This window comes from Pterocles gutturalis, unplaced genomic scaffold, assembly GCF_000699245.1.
Source record: "Pterocles gutturalis isolate BGI_N339 unplaced genomic scaffold, ASM69924v1 scaffold7458, whole genome shotgun sequence".
In the NCBI taxonomy this organism is placed as follows: domain Eukaryota; kingdom Metazoa; phylum Chordata; class Aves; order Pterocliformes; family Pteroclidae; genus Pterocles; species Pterocles gutturalis.
The window spans coordinates 62,396-84,134 of NW_010123177.1; the positions used below are offsets into that span (position 1 = coordinate 62,396).

The 21,739-nt window shown below is 41.0% G+C and overlaps 1 protein-coding gene across 1 annotated transcript in view; it reads left to right on the plus strand.

The window, feature by feature from the left end:
• Window positions 1-21,739, plus strand: part of SMOC1 (SPARC related modular calcium binding 1) — an 87,841-nt gene that overhangs the window by 19,804 nt on the left and 46,298 nt on the right. The window contains exons 5-6 of the mRNA XM_010077805.1: window positions 1,563-1,610; window positions 21,497-21,553. Coding sequence (XP_010076107.1) covers window positions 1,563-1,610; window positions 21,497-21,553 — 105 coding nt within the window. The remainder of the gene's footprint in view (window positions 1-1,562; window positions 1,611-21,496; window positions 21,554-21,739) is intronic.

Consider the following 21,739-nt stretch of genomic DNA (forward strand, 5'->3'; position numbering starts at 1 on the left):
AAAAAAAAGACAGCAATCATGGGAATATGTTTCTGATATGTTCGGTGATGCCATGCAGGCACTGCTGCTGCCTCTGGCTTCATGCTCTGCCATCTGCACCCCATTGGTGTTTGACGTATTTCTTCTCTCACACCTTGCAGTGTTTGCCCTTTAGATGGGAGCATGACAGCAGCCAAACTTTTGGGTTTTTTAAATCCTTCTCACCTTATTCAGCATCCTCTTGGCTGTAGGATGTTTTGTGGTAATAAGCAAACATAGTGACGGGCATGAGGGTTTGAGTTGAGTGAGAGAACTGTCTGGGAACCAGTGAGTCAATGTAGCTTGAGGGGATGCTTGGTGTTTCACAGGCACATGGAAAGAAAATAAGATTAATATCCTGTTTTTGTGAAAGATGAAATGCTACAGTAATTTGGCTTAAACCTTAGAATATTACTTTCTTTCACCATTCCCAGTATATGGTTTTGGTAGGGCACGTTTTAGAGTTCTGCTGATCTGTTCATTTAGTCTTGAGCTGTCTATAAAATTGTGTTACTAGGATAATAAAATCATGGTGTATTGTAGGACACAAATGTTAGGTCTATGACGACTAATATTGGTATGTGCTTCCTACTTGTAATTCGGCAGCAAATCTGTGAACTGCTCTGCAAGTGAAAGTGCCTGGGTGATAGAGGTTACGTTTAGAGTTTGTCTTGACCAGACTCTTGGGCCTGTCAGAGCTGTCTCCTTTGGAGGTGACTTTTGATCCATGTTTCCTGAAGGATCAGTAATCACTGCAACTATTTAGTAATGGTGCACAGAAGCATCAGTTTCCTGGGAATAAAGCTATTCCAAAAAAAAAAAAAGGCAAAAAACTTGTCATAGATTTTTATATGCTTTGGCAATGGATTTGTTCAAAAAGCTTTTATTATCAGTTCAAGTTTTAGTGGAAAACTGTGTGATGAAGCACTACAGCAAACTGAAGAAACAAGTGCAGAATCATATATATATATATTATGTGAACATCTAAGTTATATTAAAGAAACCAACAGTGTTCTGTTCAAGTACAGGCTGGATCTTATTCTGTGTCCCTTTTCAAACAGCTGGGGATGTTCAGGGGTTGGTTGAAATCTGTTTTCTGCAAATTGTCCCACTTAATCCCTTCCCTTTAGGATACTGCCCCTTGCATTCCCTGCACACTCTCCGCACATGTTTTTGATTTGTTCTTCCTGACATTTGCAAAAGAAAGAAGTGACTCTTCTTGATCTTTCCTTCCTGTCCTTGAATTTTTTTCCAAGTTTCTTACTAGCACACTTCTGTGTTGAGCTCTTTCAAATCACTGGACACAGCTACTAAAGATTTCACGGTTACCCTCATCCTGATTTAACATCCTTTAATGTATAAAACTTCCTTGCACTATACCAGTTGGTTGAAGCCACAGACTCTGAATCCTAAACTGAGCTGTTGGCAAGTAAAATGGACACTTTATGGGTTGAGATGTTGACTGTATTAATGTGACATTGCCTGTTCTGTGTGATCATGCAGCATCTAAATAGATGTCTTCTTTTCTTTCCCCCCTGCTTTAGGTTCAGTAACTGATAAACCATCAAGCCAGGGTAACTCGGGAAGGAAAGGTGAGTGGAGTCCTGTGCTTCAGCAACTTGTTTGGTAATAGCAGCTGCCCAGCCAAGTCCTTTGAGATAACTCAGAACCTGGGTTCCTAACCAGCTTGGTGTGGGAGGCTTATGCCCCTTTGGTAGGAGGAATAAGATGACAGTCTGTTCGTGCACCACTGCATGGAGCAGAAAATGGTGTGCTCTGCTCTGTGCTCGTTGGCTGAGATGTAGTACGTGAAAACAGAGCTTCCCAAAGGGACAGCTGGCACAGAATAACATTTGTTCACCTTGGAGTTAACTACTGAGCATTTCTCAGTGAAATCCCCTGAGATTAGGAAGGCTATCAATATGACTAGTACACTGGGAGTCAGGATTGCCGATGTCGTGGTTGTGGCTTTATATGAATCAAGAGGTGTGTTTTTTAACAGAGCATAAAACCCTCTGGCCAGCTGGAGCAGCACTGGATTAAACCGTCGCTGTGCTTGGAAACGTCACTCTTGTGCATTAGGCATTGGTCCCCCTTCTTCTTTACACTCCTTTCTTTAGGACTTGCCTTTCCTGAGGCACTAGTTGTGTCATCGTTTTCCTTCTCCTCTGTGTATTTGTAGCCTGTCTCTGTGTCCTCTGATTTGCATTCATTGAAATAGTCTTGGGAGAGGTGGCTATGAAGTAGTGATGAGCAGTCAAGTTTGTCTTTAGGCCTTCTCTCCTCTACTCTCCCATTCAGAGTCAACTTTTGAGTTTGTCTCCTTACTACAAGAAGACAGTGCTGAATGCATCCTCACTCCTGCTGGTGAGGATGAAGACTGTTTTCTGGGAGAAGTTCCTGTTTTGAGATCTGAAGCAGGATTTTTACTGCTAACTCTCTAACCAATTATTCCTGGCACTTCAAAATGCAGGAAATGTCTACCTTCATGCCAACACTTTTAATCTGAAAAACATCTTTCATGCTAGGACTGTCAATCCAATCCTGAAAAGACTTAGCAGGAATTATAGATTTCTGTGTTCAGAGCAGTGTTACATTTTGAGCATATGTGCTCTCCAGTCTGTTAGTTGTGTATAGTAGCTTAGAAAAAAGTAGAGAGAAGAAAGATTCAAGGAAAGCCACTTAGTTAAACTGAATGCTGAAGCCTGCTTCTTATTTTAGATAAGGATATGTGAACCTGTAATTGTGCATTAAAGTGTAAGTGGCACCTGAACACATTATCATTCTGTTAATGCAGTCATTGCTAGTCTAGCCTGAAGTACAAGCAAATCAAGTAGCTCTTGAAATCTGCATTATTTTTTGAGTGGAGGTTGTTTGTAGGCTTCCTAACTGAGTAGTCCTGGTCTGTTCTTCTCGAATTGGAAGCAGCTGACATTGAATTTAATAAGAAACAGGAGCAAAAGGGGAAAACATCTAAACTTGTTTTTCCTGCTTCACTCCATTTACTAACTCAGAGTTTGGAACATTCAAAAAAGAGAACTGTAAGTAGAATGAATTAACCTAAAATTTTTAATATAAAGTGATTCTCCATAGTGCTGCCTGTGACATGCTGTTTCAAGAATGGTACACTTGATCACCTGGCTGCGAAAACGTCCTATGCAATAGCTGTCAGGAAAAGGAAAATATTTCGCTTTGGGCTAGTATGCTTCAAGCAATCATGTAAACTTCCTGTCCCCTCCAATTCTGAATCTGTTCATATCTGTTGGAAGTCCCCACACAAGCCACGTTGATTTTTCTTCATAATGTTAGAATACGTGTGAGCAATTATTAAACAGGTCTTGAAATCAAGAGGGCTTTTAGAAGCTGAAATAATTTAGTTTAAAATTTGATGGACTTAGCATTATTTTTTCAGCTAGTGATGAATGCCTAATCTAAAAATGTATTTGGCTTCCTTATCAATGTTTTTTCTTGACTTAAGTTACTTTGATTCAAAATTCTAGTATCAGGTCCTATTGTAAGGAAGCTGGAAACAAGAACAGGTTTCCTTGAAGGAAGGTGGTTGCAGGAGGTCTGGATTTTCTGAGAGACTGGTGGCTAGCCCGCGTGCATATAACCATCCATTCTAGCTGAGTGTTCAGGCTCTTTCTGCAAAGATTGCCCTTTGCAAGAAGACAAAAAGAGCAGGATGCAGAGGGCTCCAGGAGGAGCTGGGTTAGCGATGACCTTTGTTGTAGAGGCACATCTTGGAAACTTCTGATGTCACTTTGGGCAACTGCCTTCTGACTCGGGAGCTTTTGGACTTTTCCCACTGCACAGCAGACTCCTCTTTCCATCTCTGGATGAGGGTCTCTGAGTCAAAGATCGTTATTTGGCACAGAATAGGCACTCTCAGGAGGAAAAGGAATAGCTGAGACTCTCAAAAGTTATTTCTTTTGTCCCTTTCATACAGGAATGTAAAATATGGAGCTAATAAACTTTGTGTAATGCTGATGCCTTTCAAGTCTTCAGGGCAAAACAGTTTTTTGGATGGAGGCTGCTCTGCCTTAGAAACAGTGCAGATGGGTAGGCTTAAGCTGTTGGGTAATAAATTACGATTTTACTAGCATGTTAACTCTACTTTAGAAGAGACAAATTAATGCTGGAAGGAGAAAAAGGCTGGTTATCAGTAATAACTCTCTTTCTCCAAATGTTTTGGCCTCTTTTCTATCATGTTTAGCGCTAATTTGTGGGGGTCAGTAGGTATGATGGTGTCACAAGAAGATGTGAGGTAACATGCTATTCCACTCACAGGCTGTCTCGCTACTGCTGAAAAGAAAATGAAATGGTTTTATGGTTACGTGGCTTGGCATGTAGTTCCAGAAGTGGCTCTGTGGAGCTTTTTGCAGAGAACAGGCAAGAGTGCTGGCAAGAAATCCTTTTTATTTTTAAATCCCATGCTCTGGTTTGCCATGTTTACATTACTGCTATTGCTGTATGATGCAATACCATCTACTCATACAATTTGCCCTGTAAGGTAATTTAAATCACATTAATTTGGCACCCAACTTAAAACTTTAAAATAGGATGTATTGATTTGTTCTGAATCTGAGAAGCGCTCTGTTGCTGGAAAGCAGAGCAGACCTGGGCCTGGGGGTGTGGAGGCATGTTCGTATAAGATGTAATGGAAACCCAGGTTCTCCAGCATAGAAAGAACAGTGGTATATGTCTAAGCTGCAAACTCCACACACAGATCATGTCCTGAATTCAGTCTGCAAGTGAAGAACAAGTTTCCAGGACATTTGTCAGGGAATGTCAGTTATTCTTGGGTGGGATCAGGATATCCAGAACCTGCAGATTTCTGTTTCTGTCTGTTCCTTGTTCCAGCTTGTTCCTTATACAATCCTTTCTTGTAAGGAGCTTCTTGCACTAATTTACTGCAGTTGCTGCCTAGTTTGAAAGGCCTGAGAGACTTGTAAGATGCATGCTGTCCCATGGAGGGCTAGATCTCCCCCCTCTCTCCCACTGGGAGGATGTTAATGTTTTAAGAAGCAGTGAAAAGCATCCTTGGAGCCAACATGACTGGATTTCTTCCCTGCCTAAAGAATGCAGAATGTTCCTTTCCAGCCAAAGGGAAATTGTGCCACACGTCTGAAACAAAACAAGCAAACACAAAACAAAACCTTATTTTCTTTATCTGAGGAATGCTGGGGCTTTAGCAGCTCAAAGCCAAAGATTCGGCCTGTTGCAGACATGAGTAGTGTCTTTTGCAGTCATGAAGTGGGTTTTAAAAACTAGACTGGTCAGGAGAGTAAGGGATGTAAAAAGCAGCTGTGTCATTGCTTATCTCCATGAAGGCCTTTGGTCTTGCTTAGAACTGGAAACTGAGTGAACTAAGAATGGAGAGCTTGGAAATGAGTGAAGAGGAAAAAATCTAAGTGGGGATACTGGTTCCTTATTTCTTGTTAACTGTTCTGGGCTCATGAGAGGTGTTGATACCATTTTTAAATCAACTGAATGAAGGAAACGGGAATGGAAACTTGGTTCTGTTACCTGGGATTAAAAGATGATGCAAATAGAGGGTAAATATGGGCTGGATAAACTGTCAGTGTCAGTCATGAAGAGTCTTGAGTGGTATGAACTCCCCTTTTCTTCCATAAAGTATCTTGCAGTGCATAAAGTTCCAGGCCTGTTTTGTTGTTTTTCTTCCCTATTGCAAAAGCTGTCAGCAGCATCTGCAATTCCCTGAACCTGGGACATGCAGTGATGCTGGTGAAATGTAAGCTCTGATGGCCTTACACAAGGCAAAGCCTGCATTGATCTTGTTTTACACTTAGGCTGTTTTGTGTTGACATGCCTCTTGTATGGAGTTGCAAAAAGCTTTGCCCAATGAGTTTGCAGCCTGCAAGAAAACACTGAAGCAATTTGAGGAACCTAAGATGAACAACTTAAAATTCCTGTCAAGTAAACATCTAGAGTTGGGTTCCTTTTTGTGGGTTTAACTGCAAGAAATGGGCTTAAAGGCAGGCTTCGTTGCAGGGAAATTCTCTGCTGCAGTTGTGGGCAAGTTGGCCCATTCTGTGGCTCTCTTCCTGCTGGTTTCCAAGAGTCTTACCTCTAGAAAATGTTAATAGCCTAGTTGGGCAGCCAGTAGACTGAGCAATTTGAATCAGTAATGAGCCATGAGTCTGAGTCAGTAATTACACCGAACAGTAAAGCGTAAACGCTCTCCTCAGGCAAACCCAAGTGGAGGATGGCTTGTGCTGATGTAAATAAGTGGAACTGTTTGTACATGGAGACTTGGAAGCTTTGTCTGCTGGTGGTAAGAAGTCAAGTGCAGCTGGCAGTAATTCACCTGTTGTCTGCTCACAGGGAAGGGAGCATGTTGCCTCCACAGTGGTTAGTACATCCCAGAAGACAGATGATATCTTGACAAAAATGTCAAGTTGAAACGTGATCCAAACCTGAGACTGTGTCTTTGGTCTTTACCTTCTCCAGTTCTTTCTGGATTCGACTGAGTACTGATCAAATCTGAAACAGAGCTGTGCTATTACACAAACCAGGCTTCAAGTGCCCAGTCATTCCTGACTCTCCAACCTCATAAATACAGAGAAAATGCTTTGTGATGTCTTTAGCAGCTTGTGGAGGATACAGGAAAGATAGAGAAATATTGTATGGCCTTTATCAGTAAGGTGAGAGAAATGCAAGTTTACTGGGGCAGTATGAAGTCAAGCGATGGTTCTGGGTGTGAACAGCATGTTATTAATTTCTTGCAGAACATTAGCAGGTACTAGGTCTGCAGTGCTACCCAAACCATTCTTCTGGATCCCTTATGTTATGTATTTATTTTAAAATAAATAATATATTAGTTTATAAGTCTGGATGAAAGAGAATTTTCATGCAAAAATTGCTTTCTCAACTGTTCAACTTTGCCATGTCCTATTCCTAGACCAGGGATGACATGCTCTGTCAGGTCTTTTCTGGGTAAAATATACACGTGAATGTAAAGTGTGCACATACAATTTGATGCTTCTGGACAAAGCTGCATGTGTGGCGTAGCTATGTGGAAAGTCAGAGTGTGCTATGCATATATAATAAGTCTGCTTCCCGAAAGGAACAGGTTTGTTGTGTGTGTGCTACATCGATGCTCCAAGTCCTCTGGATGTGCAAAACCTTGATTTGTCCTGCCATGCACTGATGGTGACAGTTTCTGAGTCTATCCTGGTAAAATTTAACAAGGGGCAGGAAATCATCTCCAGGAGAAATGTGAATGTGTGCTGCTTTTCATGAAACTGGGATAAAAACTCAGGTGACTGAGAAATAACTGGGAGAGATTAGTGCAACAAAAACACTCTCCTGCAAAGGCCTGAGTGGGCTGTGAGTAAAAAATTCTGTAGATGGAATTTGTAGCACATAGTATTTTGGTTAGCTCATATTTATATTTCCAAGCAAACTCAGTGGTAGAATTGAAGTTTGCTTCTCCATCATAAAAACAGTTCTGTAAAAACTACCATTACTTTAATCAGTAGGTTTCCCAGTTTGTAGATACTTGGAATTCTGTCTGGTTCCTAGTGCTATCCCTATACTGTACATAATCTACAAAATTGTATATTAAATTCCAGTTAAATGCAATTGTAAAAAGCAAGGGAATTTCACAGGTATGGAAGATTGTAGTTTGCCACTATTGCAGATCTTGTAAGACTGAGAGAACCCAGCTTTTAACTGGGAGGTGTGATCAATTTTTGTGAGAACAGAGGAATGTAATTTTACAATACTGTGTGTACTGGATCACTTTTCTAGAGCAGAACAATGTTCTAAGAAATACTGAAATGTATCTCCAACAGATTTTTGAACTACTAGGGTCTAGAAGAAAAAGTCAGCCTCTGATTTGCTACATAAACAGTAGAATTAAAAACAATCCTTTCGGGTCCCCACATCACTGACTTGTCTGAAATGGTTTAGTTTTCATCAAGACATGTTTTGTGGTTCTCAGAACATATGTATCAAATTTGAGGCTGAAGAAAGTTTCATTGGCAAGTTTAAGCAGAAGGCAAATACTGTTTTAAAGTGTATTTTGTTGATATAATGCAAGAATTCTGCTTTCATCTATAAAGCAATAGTTCTAATCGGTAGGTTAGTCTGTATAATATGACTTAATAAAATTGTAGTTTACAAGTGTCATTATAGCAATCTACAGACTACTTATGTCTGTAATGTCTTAAGGACAGCTGTAAAGGTTTTTAAATTATTAGGTCATGGTATTGAGCAGCCTGGTGAGTAGATCTAATAAGCAGACTAACAATTGATTAAGCAACATCTGTTAAGGCATTATTAACTGTTTATGTGCTATACACAGATTTCTGGTGTCTGACCAATTACAGCTTGCAGAGAAATGGAATAGTTCTGGGGTCTGTGGGTTGTTTTTGTCGTTTAAATACTTCTTAGCTATGTGGCCTCCACACCTTTTCTTTTTTAAAGAGTTGTTAAAAAAATTCTTCCCATGCTCTTTGAGTGTCTGGATCAGCATGCCGAGATGTTATACAATTACGCTATGTGTTCCTCTAGGTCCTTTAAAACGGCATCACTGTAACTTTGAAATTAATAGTCCTAGACTTCCTGACTTCTGTAGCTGTTTCTTAAAAATAAGTCTCAGGATAAATTGGAGAAATTTCTGGGTTTGCAGATAAGTGAAGCTAGAAGTTGTTTTCTTGTACCAGCCTAACATCATGACCCTGTTTTGAGAATTTGCGTCCTGCAGAAGAATCTAAACATCGGAACATTAGTGTTGTTTTCTTTCAAATCAGTGTAATGCACCAGGAAATGTATTTTGTCTTGGGTGCAGGGGCTCAGTTGAGGGATGGGAAGTACTTTCCTTTCAACTCCTTTGCCCTGTGAGCTCTGTCAAGGTTTCTCTGTAAGAGAGATAAACTATGGAATTGTGATGGGAAAGCTTGAGTGCATGCAGAGCATGTGTGCTTGTAAATAAGGTAGGGGGAAGCTGGAGAGGCAAGCACAATGTTTGTTCCAGTTCCTGAGGTAGCACCTGTGGGAATTAAAGCTTCTTTAGAACAGATCTAGCTGGAGCAATAGCTGTCCTCCATGCGCTCATCTGAATATTTGTGGTTGGTTTTTTTTTTTATGTTGACAGCAAGGGAGATGTATTGCAAAATGCTTTGATAAAGGCTAGGGATGGGAGAAGTCTTCCCGACAGACTGAATTTCTCTGGGCTGTGTCTGTGTCTTTTATTACATGTCACTGTGCTCAGCTTGGTGCTCAGATTCTGATGGGACCTTTAGGTGCTGCAGCAAAGTGATTTTCAAGTGGAAGGACTTGACAGGTTTCATCTTGACTGTTAGCTGCTCACAAGTGTGCCTTTAAATGATGATGGTTCTTAAGATCGGTTGTCTTGGGCTTGCTTTGAACAGTCAGTCTGTAGATGTCTGGTGGTCTGTAACTCTAAGGAATGACCTTTCTCCTGTTAAAATAAAAATATTTTGATTTTGAGAATGTGGTGTCACTTGTAGCCTGTGTACATTTTTGAGACGTGCTTTGTTCCACACACAGATTTCCTTCTGAAGCACATTGGATCCTTTGGAGGTCCTTCTAGCACTACCCAGTTACCCTGCCTGCTCAGTTCCCCATTCCTTCCCTCATATAGAAGAACTATTCCGTCAGCTTCATAATCAAATACAAAAACTCCTTTACACTAAATTCAGATCCTAGGGTGAACTAGCTGGGGCAATATAGTTAGAGAGCACAGTTGTGCTTGCTCACTAAAGCACTGAACCTCTATTCTTAATGATCCTGGGGGAAAAAAACCTGCAGAAACAAGCATTGAAAAAAAAAATGTAGTTAGATTTTTTTCCCCTTTCCCTCATTTGCACAGATGCAATACAGACATAGCAGCGAGGAGGTATCCATTCTCTTTGCCTGCGAGGAAATGAAAAGGCGTATTGTAAGCCCAAGACTAGTCTGGTTGTCAGCCAGGAATTAGTCCTCTAAAGGAGAAGGGGAGAGGGGCTGGCGAGAGAAGAGGCTGGGAAGGGGGGGAAGGGGGAAGTACACTTTGAGCTAGGTTCAGTGCACATGGCTGGAGATGGAAGGAGGCTTGTGCTTCCTCAGCATGCAGGTGTCGGGAGAAAGGAAGGGAGCTTGTGTTCTTATACGCGGGCATGTGTCTGGGGGAGCAGGGTCAAAAATTTAGACTATTTACTTAATCCCTTGGAAAGGCTTTTTTCTCTTCTGTTTTCTTTTTGTGTTTAACAGACTGCTTTACAGGGGACACGTGTGGTAATTAACACATGCAGCTGTAGGGCTTCAGCCATATGTCTGAATTTCAAATGGCCATTGATCTGGGAAATTTGTTGCCGTCTCCACCCCCCACTTATAGGCCGTGTTCATTGAAGATGTGGGGGAATTTATAGAGTCTTTATCTTGAAGAGACCAGAGCTGGAAGGAGAGGAGTGAAAGGGAATGTGTGATATTGGGGAGAGAGGGAAGAGAGACTGAGATTCCAATCACACCCTTTATGCCCCTTGCCCCAGGGCACCATATATTTCAGGTAGCTTCTAAAATGTTCCCAAAGCTAGGGATCTGATCATTACTCATATGAAGCTTGCATAACAAGAATTATTTTTTTTCCTTCATTTAGCAAAGCAGTCTAAGATCAGAATCACAATGTCCTTGTGGGCTTTTTAGATGTATTTTCCTTTCTGCAGCTGCAGGTATCTGGCCTCTTACACAGCCTAGAAGTGGCAAGGTGGAGTTGACTGTGAACTCTGAGCAGCCTTTTCAGGAGAGGTAGTCAAGGTGGTGGTGGGGTTGTGTTGGGGGGCCAACAGAGAATACTTCACGTCAAAGCAGAGTCTCCTGAAAGAAGACGTGATATATTTTAGGTAGAATCAAACCAGAGGGGCTAAACTAAACAGTCATACAGTGGTTGTTGCTTTTGCTGACTGTGATCAGGCAGCTGTTGACAGTGCTATAGAGCTTTCTGCAAACTTCTCTCCAAGTCTGGGGCGATGTCAAGTGCTAAAATCTTGCTATGAGATATGGTGTCTTAAGTGAAATATTTCTTTGTGCGGAAACTTTTTTACTCCCTGTTTTATTTCAAATGTCTCTCAAGGCAGTAAGCCAAGTGGAAGATGGTTCAAAATTAAGATACCGTGGTTTAAAATCCTACAGTATCTATCATACTTACAGTGCTTCAAGAGTGAGATAAAAATGTATTCTTCTACCAAGTAGGAAGCTATAAAAAAAGTAAGCCTCTCTTCCTCCTCTTCTCCTTCAATCTATTTTTAAACTTTCTTAGTGCTGGCTGTCGCTGATTCCTTGATCTTGTCACTCACTCCAAGTGCAAGTAGTGCTAACACTTTGGAGGTGTTTTTGCTCTGGGAGAAAAACCCAACAAACATTCCTAATAGTGTGTACTCCAACTTTTGCTGAAGGGGGACTGTGATAATTATATATTACACAGCCTTTACAATATTGCTGCTCTGTTTTACTGTATTCTGCCTGTCCTCTCCACTTTCCCTATGAACCTTAGTGCCAGGACTGTCTGGAGCAGCCACGTACCGCACTGCCTGTTCTGACTCACCTCCCTTTTCTCCCTTTATTACTATGAGCAGTGCTCCTTCTTGGACAAGAGGGCCTAACATTCCTTTTATGGGTTGTGACCTTTTCCAAATAATTTGCTTGTCACCTGTGTTGATATGCACTTGAATACAACTTTTGTTATACAGATGCAGGGCCTGGTTCTTCTTTTTTTCACGGTTTATTACAGATATTTTCTTTCCTTTCGGTTGTTTGTCTCCCTGAAGAATAAGGTTATTCCTGTTCTTCTTCTCCTTGATCCTGCAAGGATCTCCTTGATCCTTTTCTCTAGAGAAAAAGGGAATTGCTGTATTTACAGCCATATAATTGCTGGGTTACATTGACGGCAGCAAGGCTTTTCTACGCCGGTTGACTCGTGAAGGTATCTGCTGGTCAAAATGAGCCTTGGAGACTCAGTTTTGAGACTGAGTGCCATCCCCACAGCCAGCTGCCATTGTCCCTTAGGAAATCTGTCATGATTCTTCAGCAAACATGAGGTAGTCATGATTTTTGATAACAGCTAGTTTTTGATGCAATGGGTTATTATCAGTCCCAAAAGCTATCCAGTCCCCTTGGTTCTTTTAGTTACCCCTCCATTTCTCCTTGGGTACGCATATCAGTAGGGGGATGACACTAGATTTTTGAAGGGCAGCTAAGTACTCAGCTGAATGAAAAATATTCTTTACTTCCATAGGGGGCCTCTTTCTGCAGCCTATATGAGTTCTTTATGATTGAAGGTATTCTGGGAGCTGTCCCATGTGTTGTTGTAGCTGAGCTTTTTAAGCCACTGAAATTGCTGCTGGTACGTAAGGAAAATAACCACACTCAGTGGTGGTCACAGGTTCTCATCTTTAACCATGCAGAACATTGCTGGAAACTGTGAAATGTCAGCCTGCTGTGACAGGCGGGCTGCGATCCTGTCTGAAAACTTCATAGATGACTGAAGCAGAGCCTGGAAACTGAACAGGGGCTCTGAGCTTTGCTCCACTTCTCATTCCTCAACAAGTAGCTGAAGTAGCGTTTTCAACCATGCTCACATGGCTGGTGAGGGTGGGCTTGCAGCTTGTGTGCTGCAAAATGCTATGTTCTGAAATTATCTGCTGTGAAATAAACAGGTTTACGTGTAAACGTATGGCATTTACATGTAGCGTTTCTAGGCCAGCTGTACAGGGGTGCCAATGGACTCTAGACCAAAGAGGGATTTTAGTGTTGTCCCTGCTGCTGCCTAGCTGATTTCGTGAGGCATATGAAAAATACAAATGAAGATGAATTCTGACACCACGGGATTGGGAATATGCTTGTTTTTAAGATAAAAGTATTGCATAGTTTATACAGTCATTAAGAAATGACTTCTTTGATTATTATCTCAGCAGGGTGGCAAGAAGAGCAGCAGGCTAGAAAAGATGCATCAATACCAGGGAAATAATGTCTCCTTCCAAAGAATTATGACACTTTGCCTACGCGAGAAGGGAGGAACTTTGTACAAAGGGAGAAATGGTCAAATCTGATACAGTGGAAATGGTGCATTAACAAAAATATATGTTGCTTGCATCTTAGTAGCTCCCTCAAGAGCCTTTGTATGAATGATAAGGAGGTTCTTTAAAGCTCTTTCTCTTTTTTTTTTTCTTTTAATTTATTTTTCCTGGCGATTTGAGCCACTCTGGGAACGAATTGAAGGTTTTTACTTAAGACAATTAAAACCGTTGCCACGCTAGTTGCCATTCTCTTTGGGGCAGGGACATAACTGAAGGAGGTAAGGTCTGGTTCTGTAGGTCAGGGCTGATGACAACAGGGTGTATTTCTAGGTCATATGATGCCATATGATTTTTGTCTAGCTTCATAAATGAAACTGCTGCAGAGAGTGTTGAGGAGAGTGGGAGTAACAAGTCTCCGAAGATGGCGGTGGGACGGGGAGCACAATGCCTTCACAGCTCGAGAGTGATTCTACATTGATCAAAATAAATCTTTTTGTGCAACTCTAAACTGGAGATGGTCTCAAACTACCCTAATCTTTATTACCTTCTCCTTTTTAGCAGATAAGGTTCAGATCTCGCCTTAGGCATTTATTTTCCCATTACTTCCGAATCTTTGAAGAGACTTGTTTTGCCATTTATGTAGGAATTTGTCTGTGGAGTCTGAAAATTGTGAAACTGCATAAGGTTGACCTGTGCACAATTGACAGGTCTTCTCCATCCAGGCTTCCTTGCATTTGACCTTAGAAATGTTCTGTTAACCAAACTGAAATCTGATCATCTGCTTCTCTGCCCCATCTCTTGTGGACAAATTGCTTTGATAGAAAAGATCATCTCTCTGTTGGACTTTGTCCCAAAAAGGATCTGAAAATTCTAGGTAATTTCAAAACAGCTGGACTGTGTGCAGCTTCCTTGTTCTGAAGTACTTCTGTATTCAGGCTACTTGAGAGATACTGCTGCTTCTTGTCCAAAACTCCAAGCCTGCAAAATTGGTTAAGATTGTGGCTTACTGCTCACAATTTGGAGGGAAACTGGCTGAAAACCAAGAAATCTTATTTCACAGGTTTCCAGGTTTTGAACCCCTCATTTATTATTCGCCAGAACAAAAGAGATCACATAAACTTGTGGCTCCCTGCTGTCCTCCCAAATTAGATGATAGCACTGTAGTTGGGATCTTAGCTTGAGAAAAAGGAGAGCAAAGGGTGGGTCTCAAATTTGAATTAGGTGAGTGCTCTAAATGCTGGCTTTAATTATTTTAAGGTTCTTGCTTCGTCTTCTGCTTGAAAGTATGCCTGTACACCTGAGGCAAAATGTTATTTGGAATGTTGTATTTCTATCAATGGGCTAAGCCAACAACTTTTCAGAAGTACTGAAGCAAATTTACATCACTAGAAAGTTCACAGCCAGCTCAGCTTAATTATCTGAGCCTTCATGGCTGCTGCTTGTTCCTAGAATAACATGTATGTCTCTCTCTGCATGGGTACCAAAATCTGTAAGAGTTTTGCTTTCAAAGTGGTAAAGTATAATGGCTTAGTTTTCAGCTGCATTGTCCTCTGTGCAGCAGTACTAGGAAGGTTTTTTTGTTTCCTCCCCAGAAAGGTTTGCATAACTTAGAGAAGTGAGTCAGGTATTTAAGTGGTAATTACCATAGGGCTTGGTTCACCGTGCAAAGTTCAAATCTGAATCTGGATCTGAACTTTCCCAGAGGCAGGGGGTGTGTTTGGACATTGTGTTGGTTTGACCTATTATAGTGAAAGCTCTGAAATGCAGGCCCAGATGTGGGCTGGGATTCTGTATCTTCCCAAGTATGAGACATTCAGGGCCACTTGTTTTGTTTAAACTGACTCCTGTTAAATGACACATAATTAGGATAATATAAAACAGGATTTCATTTTGGGAAGGTGTCTACAGCATTGTGTCTGAAGAGGAATATCTTGCTGTGCCTTTATTTTTCAAAAGGAGCTGTTTGAAAGCTACAAAGAATGAGAAGTTAGAGGGTAGGTTTGTTTTGGCTAATTGCTGTAGAAGTACCTTGAGAACTTAAGCAGTAAATGAGGACTTTGGATTTTAGAGAGATCCTATCTGGATCTTGGGATTCACCAGTTTTAAAGCCACCAAATCTCCGACACAAGAGCATTGCTATTAATACAGAGTGCTGCTCCAGACTGCTTTTGACACATTTCCTTTTGAAGGACCAGGCCCAGGAAGAGGGAGCTCTTTGTTTTCGGTCAGAATAAACTCATTGTACACCCAGACAATTAACTCTTCAATCGACTTGCCAGCCTCTGTAAAGCACTCCGGTCCTCTCTCTGTCTATCTCCAGTTCTATTCAGACACTTAAGCACACCAATGTTTTTTTTGTTTATTATTCTGAAAAAATCCTTCACAAGAATAGTCAGAGCAGATCAACATTGTCTTCCCAGCAGCATTTATCTCCGCCTGGCAGTGAATGTGTCAATCAGGAATCAAAAAGCCAAACAGAGGAGGCTTTGAATTGTGTCATGGGGGTCAGAGTTACTTCCAGCTGTCTGTGCGTGGGATAGGCTTTCTTGCAGGGCAAAGAATTGTGCTGCCATACAAATGGACTGACTACATTGGACCACAAAGTCCTCTGGGCTTGAGTGGCTTTTTTCATGCTGATGCACCTGCGAGGGAGATGTGAGGAGGAAGTGGGGGGAACTAATGCCTTCCAGAAGGAGCAGGGGAAGGCTCCTCCTCCTATCTGGATGATGCCTGGAATGCAGTGTTGAAGTAAACACTGCCTGTGTCTGTACGGCATACAGAATAGTTGATGTAGAAGGGGAAAAAAAATCACTGCAGTGACAGTGCAAGTCAACCTTTGCAGTTAAGAGCTCCTTAAGCCATCCAGAACCCTTTCGTGTTCAGCACATTTTCACCTTTTTAAACAAAACTTTTCTGTATTTTGGTGCGTGTCCAAGTGTTTGTGGGTTGTTATATCTAAAGGGAGCACATTGTTGCTGTTTAAATTAAGGCAATAAAGACTGAGAACTTGCTTTTGCTGATTTGGTTTAAAAAGTTGGGTTTTTTCTTAACAGCTGTGGGATCTCCATGCATAGAAGTGGAAAGGGGTGTGAAAACCTGGCAGGGAAGTCTCTCTGCACTGGTGCATTTCCATTTCAGCTGCCTGGCAAGAAGTTATCGTGATTTGGCTGGACTGTAAGAATTTCACTTTTTTTTGGCATGCGTGCTAACTTTCTGCATTTATACTGGTGAGATATGTCTCCGCATAAAAGTTGCGTAGACTATTTTAATTATGACTTGCTGAAACTGTTTCACTTGGTGTAGAAGGATTGTGATTAAGTCAACAGTTTGCTCCACCCCTATGATACTGGAAGGGACATGTGTTTATGTAAGACCCCCATATAGTGCAAACACAAGTTTTGTTGTCTTTTTTTAGTACTTAAAAGAGCACCCCTAAGCCCTGGGGGTAATACACAGAAGCATCAAAGTCGTGAAGTTGTGTCTTCAAGATTCAGGAACTGCACTGATACAGGGAGCTTGAGTTGACCTGATAGATCTTTGTTGCATCTGACCAGAGTTAATAAAGCCACAGAAAAGTGTATGTATGGCTGAAGTCCTAGGCATAAGCGTAGGAAAACTCTTCTCTCTTCCTGTTGGTTTGACAGACTCACTAGAGGTGGGCTTTGCTGCATCGAACAGGGCATGCTGAGAATTTGCTGGCTGTCCTGACTGTCTGTGCTCTAAATTGTGTATTTAGTTTCAGCTGTGCCCTGTCATGGCTCACCCAAAATCTGATGATGATAAGGGAAGGAAACACTTGACACTGGAAAAAGGCTGCCTCCTCCCAGGGCAGAGCCATGCACTTAAAATTGTCATCCTCTTTTTCTATCAGGCTGACTCAAAGTCTGGGAACTGTTGGTGTTCAAGCTGTAGACTTACAAAAAAGACTAGATTTTGTGGAAAGCCTGGGTGGTTGACCCCATAAGCACTAGCACTCTTTAAAATGGTAGAAATGTTTACAGAGTCTCTCAGTGAGAACGTCAGTGATGTGCCAAAGGATGAGGTTGCTTAGGAGGAATATAAATCTTGGTCTGTTAACCACGATGTAAGTATACAGATAGCTTTTGCAGTGGGTATGTTTTCGTTGGTAGAATATGTGATATAGGAGGTTAATTCTACCACCTAACTTTTCCTCTTTCTCCGGCTTCCAGTAGGTGGCTTGAGGCAAGAACAGTGATTTGCAGCAGAAAGCAGTTACATTTTTTCCACAGTAATTTATACTTTTTCTGTGTCAGAGTTTACATTTCTCCTGACATAACTCAAGTTGCTTATGGCCTCAGTGCCCGTCATTCTGAGTAAAAAGATCACTTTAACAGTCGGCTTTTGCATGAACTGAATCTCCTTGTCCTGCAACCCCAGTGTACACTGCAGTCATTCCAGATGTGGATGCTTGCTAGATATTCTGTGAGGATAAGGCTAGGGGAGGGGAGTCCTGGTGGGAGCATAAAGAGTTCTTGCCCACCACTAGGAGCAGATATGGACACACAAGTAATTGTCCCTGTTTGAGATATTTTCAGGCTAATGCAACAAAAAGTGTTCTTAAGCTTATGAGCTTCTGAAAGTAGTAGTTCAAGTGGGCTTCAGGTTTATAGCCATGGTGTATTTTAATGTGAAAATGGCTTAGGGAGAGTTGTTTGGACCTGCCTGTGTCACTCTTACCAGTGATAAGATAAAAATAACATTATTAAGTTGACACCAATTGAGCTAGAAAAATCAGTTCAACTTCTGCAAGTGTACCCTTGGAAAGGGAGGCTTACTGGAAAGGAGTTCTATGGCTTTAAAACCATGTCCCATCGGGAGGTATTCTGTTGAGCGATGTTGTCTGTATTCAGTGGTTGTCTTGGAAAAAGAAAGTGGGTATTCATGCTGGGTTGTAAAACATGGAAGAGAAGCATGACAATGCAGTGTTCATCAAGGCTCTGAGAATATTCTGCAACCAAGGGAAATGATCTTTGACGGTTCTGCAGTACGTGAGTTCCTAATCTGGAAGTGTTGCTATCTAGAGGGATTAGGAAGCATTTAGTTGGCCTCTTCTGTTTGTAACATGTTCTGCATAAAGAACTACTGCAGTTACACACCTTTTTGGAAAGTGTGGAATTTAATAGCTTTTTGAAGAAAGGAATAGATTGTACCTGATGAACATACTTTATTACCTTTGGCTCCAAAGTAACAACATCCTGTACGTTTCTTACAGTATCACAAGAGACCCCAGGTCTCTGAAATAGCTTGGGTTTTCAGTTCTATCTTAAAATGCTTCATTAAGGAAAATGAAATGTTTGTTCAAAATGCTCAGGTATGTAAAATAGAATTTATTTCTTGTTTACCAGGAACAAACAGGCCAGTGGAACAAATGTGCAGTGTGATGAACAGTGTATTGAGTGAGAAGGGAAAATCAAATGAGAGGAGACAAGTATTAGGGTTGTTCTTCTGCTCAGAGGGAACAGCAGTGAAACTTTTTGCCATAAGATAATTTGAAACACTGAGACCTACTGAGAATTCTCTGGTTTAAGAAATAGATTTGGTAGTTTCAGAGTAAGAAGCTGGCAGCTGGGAAGTGAGCATGGTGTTTTTAATAAAGTGCAGTTTCTGTGTGTGACTATCTCCTGACCTTTAAAAAAATAATCAGAAATATCCCTGGCTTTTGATTTGTGAAATATGGTGAATGTAATTACAGGGCTCTTGTCTATTGCATTTTTTCTTGTATGTGTGATGAAAGAACTGTATTTGTTCAAACATCAGGGGAGTAATTATACTTCCCTCTATTTGCAAGACCTTTCTGGGTGCTGCTACAATGTGGACTTTAGTAACCATTTGGCCTTAATAACCCAGTGAAGAAATGATTGTGCAGTTCACAGAGCCATTTTACTGAAATGATCTTAAACAAACCCCTCAGTTCAAAGGTTAGTTTGGTATTTTTGTGTATTTGCTGCATTCATTCTGTCACTGTTTAATACTCTCCAGTAGGTTAAGGTCTAACTTCATACAAAAACTGCTCCAAAATTATCTTTCTTTAAGAAGAATGTATTTCCCAAATTGTAGTTGCTACTGTCTCTCTTCTTCACACACACACACACACAAGCCTAAAAGAAACCCCCAGAACCTGAAGTATCCTGAGTTCTGCCAGAATTCACATAATGGTTTGGATAAAGTGCTGTGGCTCAGATCCACTTCTAATTTTTCTCCATTGTTGGCTTCTGGGTTGCTGCTTTAAATGTGAAAAGCAATTCTGTAATTATTTGGTGCAGAAGCATTCATGAGAACAATAGGAAAAAACTTATTAAACTGGTAATTTGTTTATGCCAGGTCTCTTCCTATTTTGTATAACTTAAGAATTATTCACCTTTACCATTGTTCTACAACTATCTTCTGCAGTTTTGGGTTGGTTTCTGAATCTGTGAAGCCAATCATGCTGATTACATCCTGCTCACTGCTTCATTACAGTGTGAAGTGTCATCCTAAATAAATAACAAGCCATAGCCGTGGTTTCTGGGATCTTGCAGAAGCAGAGCAGTCTATTCTGAGAAAAGAATGAAGATCAACTATATACTTTTATCCAAATATTTCTTTAAAGGGCAAATCTTTCTCCTTGTAAATTAAGCAAAATTCAGGGATTTTTTCCAAGAAATCAATTGCTCAAACTTTTAAAGAAAAATACTGTTTATGCATGTTACTGGTAATACCCAATAACAGGAAAACTCAGAACAAGAGTTGACTGAGGGATGGTAAGTATTTTTGCTTCCAAATATTTTTTGCTATGCTTGCAGTTAAGGATAAAACCAAATTCAGTGACGAAGAGGGAAAATGACAACAGGGTCTCTCTTGCTTGTTTCTGTCAACCTCCTTTGCTTCAGTGGATCTCTGAGATTGAAATAGAATTACCAGCATATTTTTGCTTTCTGTGAATTAGATTGCTTTCTGTGGAAACACATAAAATTAATGATCTGTGGAAGAGGTGTTCATGCTTTTACTCACTTTATAAAACTGCAAATACAGGTATGGATGGAAAAATAGTCTACAAGCCGCTGTTTTCCATCTCTGCCCTTCCTTTCCCCTTCCAGTGGTCTCTTACTTTTGAACTAACATAAGGGAAGGCTGAGGGCAGTTATTGCTGCCTCTAGGAGGGGCTGTCCCATGCACCCTTTCTCAAATGTTGCCTGCCCTGTGCATCTGATAGTCATGGAGACGGTGGCAAGCCTGGCTTTTCTGGCATGGACTCCTCCCTCCAACTGATTTTTGCTGTGTAACTTTACATTTTAGGTCACTGCCAACTTTGCTGATGCCTAGTGTCATTGTCCATAACATATGCAAAAAATAATTGTTAGAAATTTTAAGTTTAAAAAGTCACTGTATTCCAAAAAGGAAAACAAAATCAATTCTAGGCTAATCTCATCTTAGTTTACATCTCAATAACATTCTCTTTTCTAATCTTACAATGTAACAAAGCACTTTCCTCTACAGTTTGTTCCAGCTTAGCTTGCCCACAGTCAACAAGTTTTTGCCCCACTCAATGCTATGCCACTGTTTTAGTGCTGTGTAAAGATGCTCCAAGCTGGGGCTTGAAAGCCATATCCCTCTGAGTGCTGAGGAACTTAGACTCAGCCTGAATCCAAGCTGGGCCTGTAGATATGATGGATAGGCATATTAAGCCAAACAGAGTGTAAACTGAACACTCTTCCCTGTGGTCCCTCTCTAAATATTGAGATTTCTATTTCCTGTGGAATCTTTTATAGTTGAAGCTTTTAATTATGAAAGACTTGTGGTCAGAAGACATGGAGCATTCTTGCACATGAAAAACCTGATGTAAGAGAAATTCTTCTTCCATGATTTTACAACCAGAAGACATTGCCACAACATTGAAATTAGAGAACACCTTGATGCAGTCATTGTAAGAAATAAGATTTGCTATTGACCATCCCTTTCTAACAGCTCTGCAGTGAATGCTGGTGCCAGGTTCTGCACAGGTAAGTTTCAGAAGAAGAGTTTGTCTTTTGAACAAAAAAGAATAAGGAGAAAGACACAGTGAGACAGCAATCTCCAGACCTCTGCTGTGTCAGGAAATGACCTGTGTGGGATATATAGCCACCTGAAACTAAAAAGGCACTGATCTGCCTGTGCAACAAGGGGAGACTACCAGGATGCACACCAATGGTTTGTGGAGGGAGAGGGAAGGGAGGGGGGAGGCTTCTTTTAAGTCTAAGGATAGTACTTGATGCATGCTTGCTATTTAAAATGTTATTGTTGTTAGCATAAACTGTTTTCATTCTGTCTGTCTTCTCTCTCTTCTGGACTTGGCCGGGCCATGTACAAATCCCAATCATTCAACAGTGCTGGAGAGTAGATAGTATTTACCTCAATAATGGTAGTTTCTTTTCGATTCTTTTTAACTCTCAATTCAGATGACGGTTCGAAGCCAACGCCTACCGTGGAAACCCAGCCTATTTTCGATGGAGAAGGTAAGAGCATCCCTTAAGATAACAACAACAAAGTGCTGCTTCCCTCTCTCTTTTCCCTAGGATTTATGGCTCAAATGCTTTCTTTATCCTGCAAAGCAGAAAAGCCAGTGAATCTCATAAGTTATCCAAATTTCACAGTGCCCTTGGGACCTCAGGCATTTTCCCTAATCCTTTTACATCCTCCCT